The following is a 13,645-nucleotide window of genomic DNA, read 5'->3' on the forward strand; positions in this document are numbered from 1 at the left end:
CCCTAACAGTACTCTTTCTAACATCCTGAAAAACATTGTTAGCTGATGTATCCCTTGCATGTAAAAGGTTCAGCTCCTCCTGAAACCCTGCTTCCATTTCCCACAGTCTACACTTCTCTTTATCTATTGACATAAGAATTGCACATCTTCCTTACTAGTTTTCTTAAAAGTACATGCCAGTCCCAAGTTCCCAAATAAAACTCATTCATTACACCTAACAAACTGTGAATGTTTAACTCTTACATTAACTCTTAATTAGTCTTAACTATTGTATTTATACTTACAGCCTGAGAATATATACTCAATACCAGTAGCTTATTGTTAAGCATAATGTTTAAGAATCAATTATATTATTTTTATCACTACATTGTCTTCACACTAAAATAATAAAGTATATCTTTAATTATACAGAACTTAATAATTTATTACTTAATATTAGGACAATATGCATAACGTTAATAAAATTTATTAAACCTGATATATATTGTAACCTACCTGATCTAAGTTCAAGTAAACAAGTTAATTCTTAGAATACCAAGAGACAAACTAGTTTTTAGATTTTATTTATTTAATAAAACAACATATTTATCCTGTTTTATGATTTACCAGTAAGTTGAAATATACCTAAGCCTAAAGTACCTTTACACATACTAAGCCTGTTTTAACGATGTAGTAACTTACACCACATGGGAAAATGTTGTTACATATCCTTTCCAAAAGTAATGGATTTTTAGTGACATCACACTACTTATGAAATACCGAGTAATGTAAAAATATAGTTCTGATGTATTTCATTTGACCACAGCTTATCTTAGCTGTTTTTATCATTCACTGGCTGTTTTGCTTATTCCGTATAGTTTTGATATAACATACTCAACCCTCTGTAGAACTAATAAAGGATTTTGCATGGAGCCTGATACACTCACCAGATAAGAAAAAAAAAAGGAAAAAGAATGAGTACATAAAGAAATAGTTCATCTATGAAATACACTGCCTCAAACTACCATGAAAGATACTCTGGTAGTTCTTCATATCCTTTCCAGTAGATTGACATCTTCATATAAGAGGCGAAAATTGATCAGGGCAAATAAACAAGCAACCAGTTTCTCATGTTACAATGCCATTTTGTAAATGGTTACTGCCTCAATACTATTTACTGAATAGTACTTTTTTTTTTGAAAGTGTAAAGACTTAAATATTGTGCATTCATACCTTTATACAAACAGCATAAGGAATGCTGAAAGTAAAGAGCATGAATTTTTTACGTTAGAGCTGTACAGGCTTTATTCTTTTCTCCGAGTTTTATCCAAAATAATACTCTTCTGTATTTCAATGTTGTCTAAGATGTGTGCCCAAAATAACCACCATTAAAGAATTTGTTGGAGAATACTGCCATATATTTTCCTCCATTATAATGTTCACTTTTGCATTGTTTAGCAAGTTTTCTTACTTAGAATTTTATTTTTTCTGCCACAAATGATTAGAACCATTTTCAATGAAGATGACAAACAACTTCAAATAAATGTTTTTTCATTCTGCCCAATGTTTCAGCATACACTTTTCTTTCAAGGGTTGATGAATGATGACAAATTTTAAATTATAGTATTTAAAAAGAATATAAAACTACAACAGTATAATAAAACAGTGCACAGTGAAGTGTGCTAGAAGTATTGTTGAACAGGTTACAGTTACTGATACTAAAAGTAAATGTTACAGAATAAATAAATCTTGGATGAAATAATAACAGTTTTATAGGGATCAAACATTTTATCTGTTAATGGAAGATTGTTTGGATTGAATCAGAAGAGATTCCTTAAATATCCTGTCAAGAAAGTTATCACAAATCTCTAAAATTTTGATCTGATAAGGTATTTTGTTAATTATTCCATATGTGTTGATGTAATGTTCAGCAGTGGCTTCTTTGTTATCAAGATTCCCAATGGCACAAATGATCACGTATTGGGGGACTGGATTCACCTACTTTAGTAGCTGAACACTATGTACATGTCATTTCATAAATGGTGTTCCTAAATGTGTAGAACTTTTCTAAGTCATCGGTCTTAGCAAAACATTTTTGAATTTGCATTGATTGTTGTTATTGAAGGCTGAATGAGTAACTATACCCTTCAGTTTTTTATTGGGTTCTTGTATGATGTGGATATTCAAACCAGGTCTTCCAATCACTTTACAAGCATTCTTGCACCATCCTATTACACTGTTCTAGTCTTATATTCTTTTTGGTTACTATAATTTAGAATCAATTTAGTGACCTGAGATGTTCATAGACTCTTGAAAAAGACACAAGTCAAAATGTTGGGTAGAATAAAAAATATTTGTCTGAAGTTGTTTGACATTTTCATTGAAAAGGATTTCCATCCTTCAATCAGCACTGAAAACTTCAAAAAATAAAGAAATTAAAAAATTAGAACCCATTAAAAGCATAACCAGTTTTGGAATTACTTAAAATTGTTTTGTTTAAAAACTTTTGTGTTGTTCTTTTTTTAATAGGAACTTGAGAAAATAATTCAGCGAGATTTTTTTCCTGACCTTGATAAGTTAAAAGCTCAAAATGAATACTTGGAAGCATTAGAAAAAAATGATATTGTGAAGCTACGAGAACTGGTGGCAAAATATTGTCCTCGCACTGGAGGTAGTAGACCTGGAACTGCATTAAGTGCTGGTTGTAAGTGTTATTGTGTTGTTTGTAAACATTGTTATGATTTATTGGGATAGTCTAAAGGTTTTATTATGAATTTTAATATTTACTCTAAATTACTCCTTTTTTTTTTGTAAGAATAATCTTCAAATAGGGAGTTTTCTATCCTGAAGGGATGCCATGGCTTCTGCCATTATTCCCCTACAAGTTTTTCTTGTGTGTGTTTAGTTTCCTTTTTTTTATTTTGAAATAATGTTAAAAGACTGTGTTTAACTTTATCCCTGTTGCTCTTTCTTTGGCTATATGGGTTCTGTGGCTTTTTGTTTCTTTTGTTCTCTAATGTGGTTGGTTAGACACATAAGTAAAATATTGAACAGTTGAGGCTTCTGTTTTGTCTTTAAGATTTGGATAAGATCCAGTCATCTTTCAAATATTTCAGTAGTCTTTTTATTCTTTTCTGCTGTTTCAAATTAATGATTTATTTATTTTTACTATCTAAAAACTGTGTATGCTTTATGAACTAGTTTTTTAGTTATCAGCTTTGAATGAAATTTTGTAAATATAAAGTTGTTTATTAACAGTTAAACAACAATCTGTTTATGTGTTTATTTTTAAATTGATAAGGAGTTGCGTGGTGTTTGTTTTGTATATAATAGAATTAATTGGTTTATTGTTCTTAGGTTATGAGGTAAAATGTATGGAATTTCAAGGATTTCTAAAAACTAAGCCCTAATGACAATATTTTCATACATGTGCAATGATTGAAGCTTTATATGATGTGTTAAATACATGAATTTTAGTAGTTAGGATACATTGCAAAATTGATGAAAAGGAGAATAGAACCATGAAGAGATAATTTTATTGGACATTTAAAACAACTACATGTTTGGTATGCATAAAAGTTAAATTGTTTTTCTTCTATAGTTAACTCTCCAAATACATTTGAGACTCCTCGAGAAACTCCATCAAAGGAAGGCCAGAAATCTTCCAGTGAACAGACTGACCACATAGACACAGAACTAGTTAATAAACCAGTGAAGTCTAAAAAAGGTAGGGCTTTGTCAACTGCTTTCACCCCTTTCTTGTAGTAATTAGATTACTACAAGTACATTCTAAGTTAGTGTGTAAACTTACAGTAACAAAGAGTAAAATTGGTGTTGTAAATGATGAACAGTGCTCTGTTTATAAATGTGAGAATCATAATAAAAAGAGAATGAGTTGGTAGATTTTACTTAAGACATATTAGTTGTATAGAGTCTGCCATCAGTTTGGTGCTAAACATAATTACAGTTACTAAATATGTGTTCTCAATAACTGTTCTTTACCTCATAATTTAACAAAGTCATTTTTTTCTCACAACTTCTGTAGCTGCTTATACTTTTTTAAGGATTTCTGTAACATCCAGTTTTTGCTTACCAGGAATGTCTTTTATTTGCCATCTGTTTTTTTGTTGTTGTTTTTAATTCAGGTGAAATTTTTGTCATTAGAGTATTAATTAATTTTTTCCCTCCCCTTTAACTTTCACAATTATGTGAATGACCATTTTACAGTTCAAATCCCTAACTGGTTCAAAATTTCTCTAACTTCTACTCAAACCTATTGTTTCTTGTTTCATCTGATACAAAGTTTTATTTATAGTTCCACCTATGTCATGGATCAAAATTCAGTTGTAATCAAAGCTCACATACTTGGTCATATTACATGTGGCAAACAGCTGATATGAATGTTTAGAAACTTTAGATGATTTATAGCACATAAGAAAATACATAAATAGAATGTATTTTATTCTGAAATAGAGGACTGATTTAATAATGTATTCACTTTATAATGCATGAGTGAGTAATCAAAATTCAACATATAAAAATATATGGTTTTAATTAATCCTGTAATATATATCAGCTCCACAATGCGACATCAACAGTGCCTAAACTTTGTAGACTCTCAACTTAAACCAGTTAATTGTTTCAAGAATCTTACTATAATGGACATAAGGTGTATGTATGTATATGTTTACGTATGTGACCCAAATAATGATTACAATGTGGCGCCAACTATTGAATGGCACCACAAACAAAATCCATAAAAAAAACTCACACTTTGGATATTCAAGATTCAGACAATTAGAAATATAACTATGGTATGTGCAACAACCATTTCATTATCACAGAACAAAATTTTAATAAAAGTACTCTTCTCACAACAAGAACACAACGTTCACTAGGACTGTATGTGAGGTATTGATTACATCTTTATTGATGTAATTTGTAAATATAGTACTAAAAAATGGAGTTCTTAATAAACTGTTATTTTTTCTATAAAGGGTTCCACTTTTAATATATACATTACAGTTTATATCAGCACAATCTGAACACTTTTCCTATGCAGTACTTCCCAGAAAAATACTTTTTTTATATTTTAGAAAATATTCACTTTTTCTAAGCTTTTTTAAATTAGGAATGAATACTACAATTAGTAATTACTAGCACAAACAGCTGTCCATAGGGTGGCATTTCTGCTAGCAATGTTAACTGGCTAAAAAATTTTCAAACTCTGGCACCCCTAGTACTTTTTCACCATGACATGAACTTGTTCTTCATCTGTCATCTGCATACCATATGACTTATTTGATTTTGGATCTTTCCTTAAAATATATTTGCTTTTTGTCTTCAGTTCATTATCTGTCAGAATTCACACATTATTTTTCTTCACTGAGGCTAATTTATATTTATACTACACATATTACATTCTTCCTATGGTTTGGTTGACATGAAAGAGAAGTGGCTGTGGCAGACCATTCATGTTTCCAAACTGTCCAGTAAATTTGCTGCTGATTCATTTTAACCCTGTGACGACGATGCCATATTTAAACCCCTCTCTGTGCATGTTACTGAGTTACATTCAAAATTTAATTGAACCACTTTACTATAATTGTATTTTAATGAAATTATTATCATGTATGTTCTAATTCAAAGTTTTATATTATATAAGTTTTTATTCCTTTATTTCAAAAGAAACTCCTAAAACAATAATTAAAACTTCAGCATGTATCACGACTATGATTAACAATCTCAACTTTAGAGCTCATATAGGAGAAACAAGTGTGAAGATATATATATATACTGCTTTCCTTCAGATGGTCAAAGTACAAAGTTGAGTTCTTTAGAAGTGATTTGAGTATTTCCAAGAACTAGTCAGACAAAAAAAAAACATTGTAAAAATTCCAGAGTCAAGATAAGCCACACCCACTCCCAAAGTAGAAGCTTTGTTGCTAAGTTACAGTTTTAAGTTGAATTGGCATGTTTATAAACAATAGAAAGAGCATATTTCTTGCTATTTGTTGGAACTAGACCAAGTAATGTTTTCAGTGTGTAATTTGTCTGTGTGAAGTAGAAAAGAAGGTTAGTCAATTTTCTAAAGTTGTTCTCACCTTACATGTGTTAGATTGATAGACAGTCAAATTGCATTTAGACTTTACTTTTATATTTTAGGTAATTATGTATTATTTGTGTTTTAAAATTCATATTTGAAAGGTTTAATAATTTTTTTTTACTTTTACCTGTTGTTGAGTTTCTTATGAATGCTTATAAAAATAGGCATGTGCAAGTACCGTTTTGCCTGCGGCAAATGCGTCTGTCTAGAGTCTGCCTGTCATAAATGTATAATTGCTCGTGGGTACCTGTTGATGTATCTACATAAATAATAAAAGACAAAGAATTTGAAAAGAAAATAAAACATTAAAAAATAAACTAAATGAAAAGATATAGACATGAATTATGCATATGACCCAAAGAAAATATTTTAAGACTATTCTATGAAGGGAAGTACATTTTTCGATTTCTTAATTTTTAACATTTCAATGCACTGTACATTGAGGATAATAACTAGAGTTAGTGATATGGTAGAGAAAGTGGAAAATAAAATATAAACATTTACTTTAAAAAACTTTTGATATTCATTTTGGAGATTCAAGAGATCATGAAAATGAAACGTTAAAACTGTAAAATAGTAATCTTATACTCAAAATAAAAATTACCCTGCAGGTGAACTATTCAGAGTCCGAGTGTAAATAACTACATTAAATGATAAACTTTTTATTGAAATAGTAGAAGAAATAAAAATTAAATATTTTATTTTTCTGAAACTACATGCCTTTAGGAAAGTTCATGTCAAGTTTCAAATAATTTCATCCACCAGTTTTGTTTTTGTAAAGAACTTTCACGAGAGTTATGTAACCTACTTACAAAATACTTAGATCATTGTCATAAGGTTAAGATGTGGCTAACCAGCTCCCTTGTACACTTTCATGCTACTTATATACTGTGAAGTTGTCTTGAGAACTTAACACTCAAACAGTTGTCATATTACCTTCCTTCTCTGTAATCTTTTGCTCTATCCTAAACACTGTATATAGTTCTATTCTTGTTAAATGTCCACTTAGGCCTATTCAATTGCTTTAGAATTTCAGTTGACAAGCCGAAATACCTTTCTCGATTCATATTGCACTAATATTCTGTACATAATTCACTAACAATTATAGTGTGAGTTATCACAGTCATATACTACTCTTCCAATAATCATTTGGTCCTCATACTTCAGATATTGTCTGTTCCTTTTGTCAAAGTGCACTCAGGCTGGTTCAGTTACCTTAGAACTCACTTTCACAGACTAAACTATATTTATCACTTTTAAAACTGTTAGTTTTACTGTAACATATTAACCATTAGGCCTTTCACTCCTACAGCAGTTAACTTTTCTTTGGCTAAATTTCTATTTTCCATGACTTTATTTTCTCATCTGCTCTGCTTATCTGCTGTTCCCGCTCGTCTCTCACACTATTTATATATGCAGCACTTAGTCTTATGCTTGCCTTCTAGAAATCTCTATATCCTCAATATCAGTAAAATTCACGTGCCAATCGATAACCTCAACATCAGTGAACTATAAACACAACGTAGAATTCTTACCGAGTTACGTAACTAAACTTTGGTAATGTTTACTTTAAAATAATTGCTTTTAATTCTCTTGTTATGAAAAACTGAACAATCATGAAATATTCACTCACAAAATAAATATATTAATAATATCTACAATATACAGTCTTTTATATCATGACAAATAGCATGACTGAGAATGACAGCCATTAAAGAAAGGTATTAAGTAATTCATTGTACACAGTAAGGATTTTAATTCTTTAAATGTAAATATCTTTTATCAAAGAAACGTTTCATTATATTGTTTGTTTGTTTTTTGTCTGCTACTCTAATACAGTGAGTTTGGATTTATGTAGTTTAGTTTTGGAGCTAATTGATTGAAAAACTGAAAAGAAGTATATGCAAACAGTCAAACACAAATATGATGAGTAAAGTAACAACAGTGGCTTTGTAGACTGAAGGTAATAAATTGTGAGGAGGTATTTTAACTGAATTGTAATTCAAACCTGTCATGGTTAATCTTTTTTATTTTTTTGTGGTTATTTAAGCTATCAAATATAAAACATGGTAAATTTAAATTAAGGAACATAGATTTTTTTTATGGTTGACTCTGTCAGTGATGCAAATTGAGCTATTGAGGAAGATTGTGTTTTATGAAATAGAAAACTTACCTTAGTATTAGTATTTAAATAAAAAAAATTATCCACCCTAGTGCAATAAGAAATTAAGTAGATGTTCAGTTTGACTAATTTTTTGACTGGCAAATTGCATACTGCCCTTGGTGAAAGTCTACAAGTAAAAGTGAACTCTCAGTCCATAATGGGCATTATTTTTGAAGGTCTTGTAATGCGCTTTAAATGTCTTACTTTAAAAGTTTTCCACATTATTTTAAGGAGACTGCACTCTTCCTTTTTTCGCTTGAAAATGCAGAAAACATGCAGAAATTGGCAAAAAAATGAGCAAAATCTCAGAGGATTTTCAGTAATGTTCATTTTCCAAGAAAACTGCTGTAAAATAGGAGAAGTAGATTGGAAGTGAGGATTTGTAGAAGTCAAGTTGGGAAATTTGATAGAAATGGCAGAGCAATGCATCACTTCTTGTTCAAAGCAGCCCACTTTGCAGTAGAGATGTGGTTAAGATTTCTACTGTCTGAATTTGGTACATTTAATGCATTAAATTTAATAATAATCTCAAGTTTTGGTTTTACAGAAAACTATGTTCTACATCAAAAAGTAAAAAATATCCTAAAAATATTTTAATTATGAAATACTTCTCTAATTCAAGCTTAAGTGCTTATTCTAACCTTAGTGTAAAGTGGAGTTAAATGGTGTGAATCAGAAATAGTGGAAAGATTTAACAGCAGCAATATCTTTATTCTCTGCATTGTAGCTGAATATCTTATTACTGTATATTTTGGTTATTATGGGTAAGAAATAAAAATGTTGAATATTTTGTTTACAATCATTGACTTGTAGAATTTTGTTGTGGTGCAAATTTTATTCAAACTCAACTATTTACAGTAGCTACTGCAGTAACAATATAGGGGTTATTCTATAAAATATTTTTATTTTTCAGTATATGGGAAAGTTTAGCATGAATTTGGTTTGATTTTGGACTACTAAGTTTGGTCTGGATCGGTCAAATTGTTTATCCACAAACAGAGAGAAATTTGTCCTTCATATTGGATACTTATTTACTGCACTGGTATGGCTTAATATGTATAGTGCATATGTGAAGAACACCTGTAACCTGAGCTTTATACTTGGCTTTGCTTGCCAGAGCTGGATAAAATGCAACAAACCATCACATTTACCTGCAGATGTTATTAATCGTATCCTTGGTTACACTAGTCAGAATTTTAAACAGGAGCATAAAATGGCATTTTAGTGCTTCCCCTTGTCTGCAAGTGGGGATTAGTTTAACATGAAAACTTCTCACCTTGAGTGTACCTGAAACATCTAAATGACGTTTGATTTCTTTAGAAACTATTCCACAGGTAACTGACCATCTTTGTAGTAGTGGCACAAATTTGAAAAAATATTTATTTAATTACAAAATATAATGGGGTGGAGATTTACATATGTAAGGAAATAAAGAAATAGGTTAAGAACTTCAGCTTCAAAGTATTTTGTTGATAATTTATTATGTTATTAACGTAAATATATTTCATTGTAATAATATTTTTGAAATGTTTAATAACAACCAAACAGAAAACTTGTTCTTTCTAGGGTAAGCATTGTACATCTAATAACTACATTAATGCCTTGCAATGCAAGTTATGGCATACCAAAAAAATTGAAGTAACATAATAACGCATCTGTGGTTTTAAGTATCTAATAGACTAATTAAGAAAAATGTTTAATAAATTGTGGCCAGCCAGTTATCTGCGATATTTATTTCAGTTAGTATCCATAACAAGCTCTATTACTTCACTATTATTGGCTTTATGGGTGAAGACTTATCTCGTAAGTATAATAACTAGCTTACACGATGGTGTCTAATATCTTGAATTTTTGCCATCTAGGTTCTATATATCAATGCACACTTAGTTCACTGTATTCTGAGATAGATAATTTCACTCTTAAACTGAGTGAAAGAATATATTTAGCCTTCAGTCTTTTATTTATGGTGTAGGCATGGTTGATAGGGAAAAAAACACTGTTTTAGTGTTTGTTGACCATTTCTTGACGGGTGTGATTGAATAATAAGTATTTTTATTCTCTCTGTACATTTGGAAGTAGAAAGAAGTAGTGCATGACTAAAGATATTTTTATGAAATTTTTCAAAAATGAAAAAAAAATTTTAAGTATTCAACTGGCAAAGTGGTATTAATACCAAAGTTTTATTTTCTTTCTATTTTTTGCACTTGGTGGTTTTTTTTATGAGTTAACTTCTAAGCTCTTATAAGAGAGCCTATATTATGCTGTTTCATTTTAATCAACTGTGTGTGTGTTATCTCTAATTTCTACTTAGAGAAACATCAGTCACTTGATCAGTTCCTCTCCAAGTACACAAGTGAAGATAATGCTTCCTTTGAGGTGATCATGGAAGAAGCTTCAAGACGACATCAACAGAGGTATCCTTGGCTTTACCAAGATGAAACACAAGAAAACCACAAGATGGAATCTGCTCTTGCTCTTCCTTCAGTTCAGCAACAAGCCATAGACAATGGTCGACCATCTGCAGTGACTACGTGGGAATATAAGAACAGAAACTCTCTGATGTATATTCCTGATGGTTAGTTAAATAATCACAGTTATTTATTTTTTACATATGATGTATGTACAGACTTGTTTGCTTATTATGTTAGAATAAAATTAAGGACCAGAGAAACAAAGTAAAAAGCTTAAAAATGATTGATTTAAATTACAAAAACAAATAAAACCCCTCCTCCAGTGGCTAAGTGGTAACTCTGAAGGCTTACAACACTAAAAATTAGGTTTCGATAACTGTGGTGGGCACAAAACAGATAGCCATTGTGTAGCTTTGTGTTTAGCTACAAACAAACAAGAATATAAATTAGAAAGTTTTATATGCCACCTGGTGGGTTTGCTGACTCTTACCTTACTTGATTCTATGGGCGAAGACTTCTCATAAGTATAATATCTAGCTTACACGATGGTGTCTAATATCTTGAATTTTTGCCATCTAGGTTCTGTATATCAATGCACACTTAGTTCACTGTATTCTGAGATAGATACTTTCACTCTTAAACTGAGTGAAAGAATAAATTTAGCTTTCAGTCTTTTATTTTTGGTGTAGGCATGGTTGATAGGGAAAAAAACACTGTTTTAGTGTTTGTTGACCATTTCTTGATGGGTGTGATTGAATAGTAAGTATTTTTATTCTCTCTGTACATTTGGAAGTAGAAAGATATTTTTATGAAATTTTTCAAAAATGAAAAAATGTTTTAAGTATTCAATTGGTAGAGTGGAGCGAGTTAATTTTTAACTCACGATGGGCATAATTATTATTGTAACTTATCATTTCAAAAAATTTAATAAACTAGCAAGCCCAATATCCCAAGAAAGTTTGACTCTTTTAGTCAGTTTATGGTTTATTGACCTTTTAAGTATGAAAGTGACTTTAGTTAGTCCTTTGGACCAAGGTTGTTCCTGTGAAACTATACATGCTATAATGCTAATGTATCTTCACAGGATCTGACAAGCTCTTAGTAAAGATTCTGTTGTGCATAAAAAACTAATTTTTTACAAAAGATTTTTCTATATATTTCTGTATGAGTGAAAGGTGATTTTTCATGTCAAATACAGTAACATTTCAATTAATGTATATTACACATGCATATGTATATATTATTACTGTTTCTTTATTCTTACATTTTAGCTATTTTGGTTTAACAGTTGGTAAAAAATATACATTAAAAAAAAGATTTCTGATACTTAGTTTATAAAATTGATTTGCATTACTGTGTAATTTGGAACCCATGGTTTTCTAAGCCTTATGTTGAGCCTTGACAAGTTTTGCAGATAGGGGTCAACAAAATAATTTGTGTACATTTCAAATAGGCATTTTAGTACACAAAAAATATGTATCACACACTTAAGTACTGTAATTCTGGCTTTCTAAGAAAGAAAGGAGCAGTTTTTGTCTCTGTCAAAAGCAATAAATTACAATTGGACCTCAATCCAGGTGTAGACCTTATTACATTTACACAGCACATGATTTTGCAGTCTCATCGTAAGCCTAATTGTCTTTCAGATTTGGTTGTCCAAAAAATAATGCTTTCAGATACTCATTATAAAACACAAAAATAATCAGTCAATAAAATAGGATATTCCAAAACTACTATAATTTATTTGTCTTTCTAAGTAAATTTTTAAAAGGCTAAAAAAGTTCCTCAAGTGCTTAATCAACATGAATATGACCATCACAAGCATGTATTTCTGATACCTACAGCTTTACAGTGGGAAAAGTAATGGAGAAATTTTTTAAAAGATTTCTATTGGTTATAAGTATGTCATTTAGCCGTGTAAAGTTCATTAGATATCAAGCTTGAAAGAGAGAGAGAGATAAGAGGAGCTTCTTGTGTTGATTTGACAATTTTATTGATATCAATAAAGTTGGAGTTTCAAATTTTATGTTCTTTGCTTATAATTGTGTATAGTTTGTGTTTCTAAAGTTTGAAACTGTAGAAATCTATTATGGAAGTTATAAAAATCTGAATGGAAAGTTTGGAGCTCAAATGTCATGCATAACAAAAAAAATGAAAATTGTTAGTTTTTTAAATATGTTTTCTCAAAATTAAGAAATTAAAACAGATAATATAAAAACTTGAATAATTATAAATTACATTTTGATTCCAAGTTTATTGATATGCATTGATCATAAAGTTGTTTAAATAAATTTTGAATAATATACTAAAGGTTGTAACATGTGTGAAAGGGCCACAACTGTATTTAAAGGGTTAACCTGTCTGTATTAATTCCTTTATACATTGTATGTGGTCATGTTTATGATTGTTGTATCATAGAGTAATGCTTGCCAACTGTGACTACTAGCTGAAGCAATGTCATTAGGCCATTTGGCTGCTGCAAACAGCAGAGCACATGGTACTGATATACCCAAAATAACTGAAAATTGTGTAGGCTTCTTAAGTAATGAGATATCTTGTTTAGGTGTATTAATACAGATGTATTACATTCCCTAAATAAGACCAGCTTGATAGTAACATGGATGGGAACTATACTAACAATTTAGGTTGGTGCTTAGTATGGTAATACCTTACTTAGCATCATGATATTTATGTCCAAACATCATTTTTGGGGCTGGAATGCCAACTTTAAGGACAGTTTTACTATCTCTCCCATTGATGTGTTCCAATTATTTCTTTCTCATTACTTAATTTTTCTTTTTTAACAAGGTGAGGTCTGTGAAACTGAGGTTAAACTGGATAGACGGTGTACCCCCAATGCAATTTGGGTCTTACTTCCTCCAGTACCTCAAAAATCGGGGCATATTTCATGACTACCCACCTCATGGTGTGTGCCCAGGTGATACGTGTCTTTTTTTATAGCTGCGTTGTTTCTTTTCTTTGTTC

The 13,645-nt window shown here is 30.4% G+C and overlaps 1 protein-coding gene across 1 annotated transcript in view; it reads left to right on the forward strand.

Annotated features, from left to right (window-relative positions):
* The window catches only part of LOC106460567 (protein DGCR14-like), a 34,198-nt gene that overhangs the window by 7,287 nt on the left and 13,266 nt on the right, over nt 1–13,645 (forward strand). Inside the window, exons 2-4 of the mRNA XM_013920283.2 lie at nt 2,509–2,683; nt 3,581–3,706; nt 10,561–10,824. Of these exons, the coding sequence (XP_013775737.2) occupies nt 2,509–2,683; nt 3,581–3,706; nt 10,561–10,824 (565 nt within the window). The remainder of the gene's footprint in view (nt 1–2,508; nt 2,684–3,580; nt 3,707–10,560; nt 10,825–13,645) is intronic.

This window comes from Limulus polyphemus, unplaced genomic scaffold (assembly GCF_000517525.1).
Source record: "Limulus polyphemus unplaced genomic scaffold, Limulus_polyphemus-2.1.2 Scaffold796, whole genome shotgun sequence".
Classification (NCBI taxonomy): domain Eukaryota; kingdom Metazoa; phylum Arthropoda; class Merostomata; order Xiphosura; family Limulidae; genus Limulus; species Limulus polyphemus.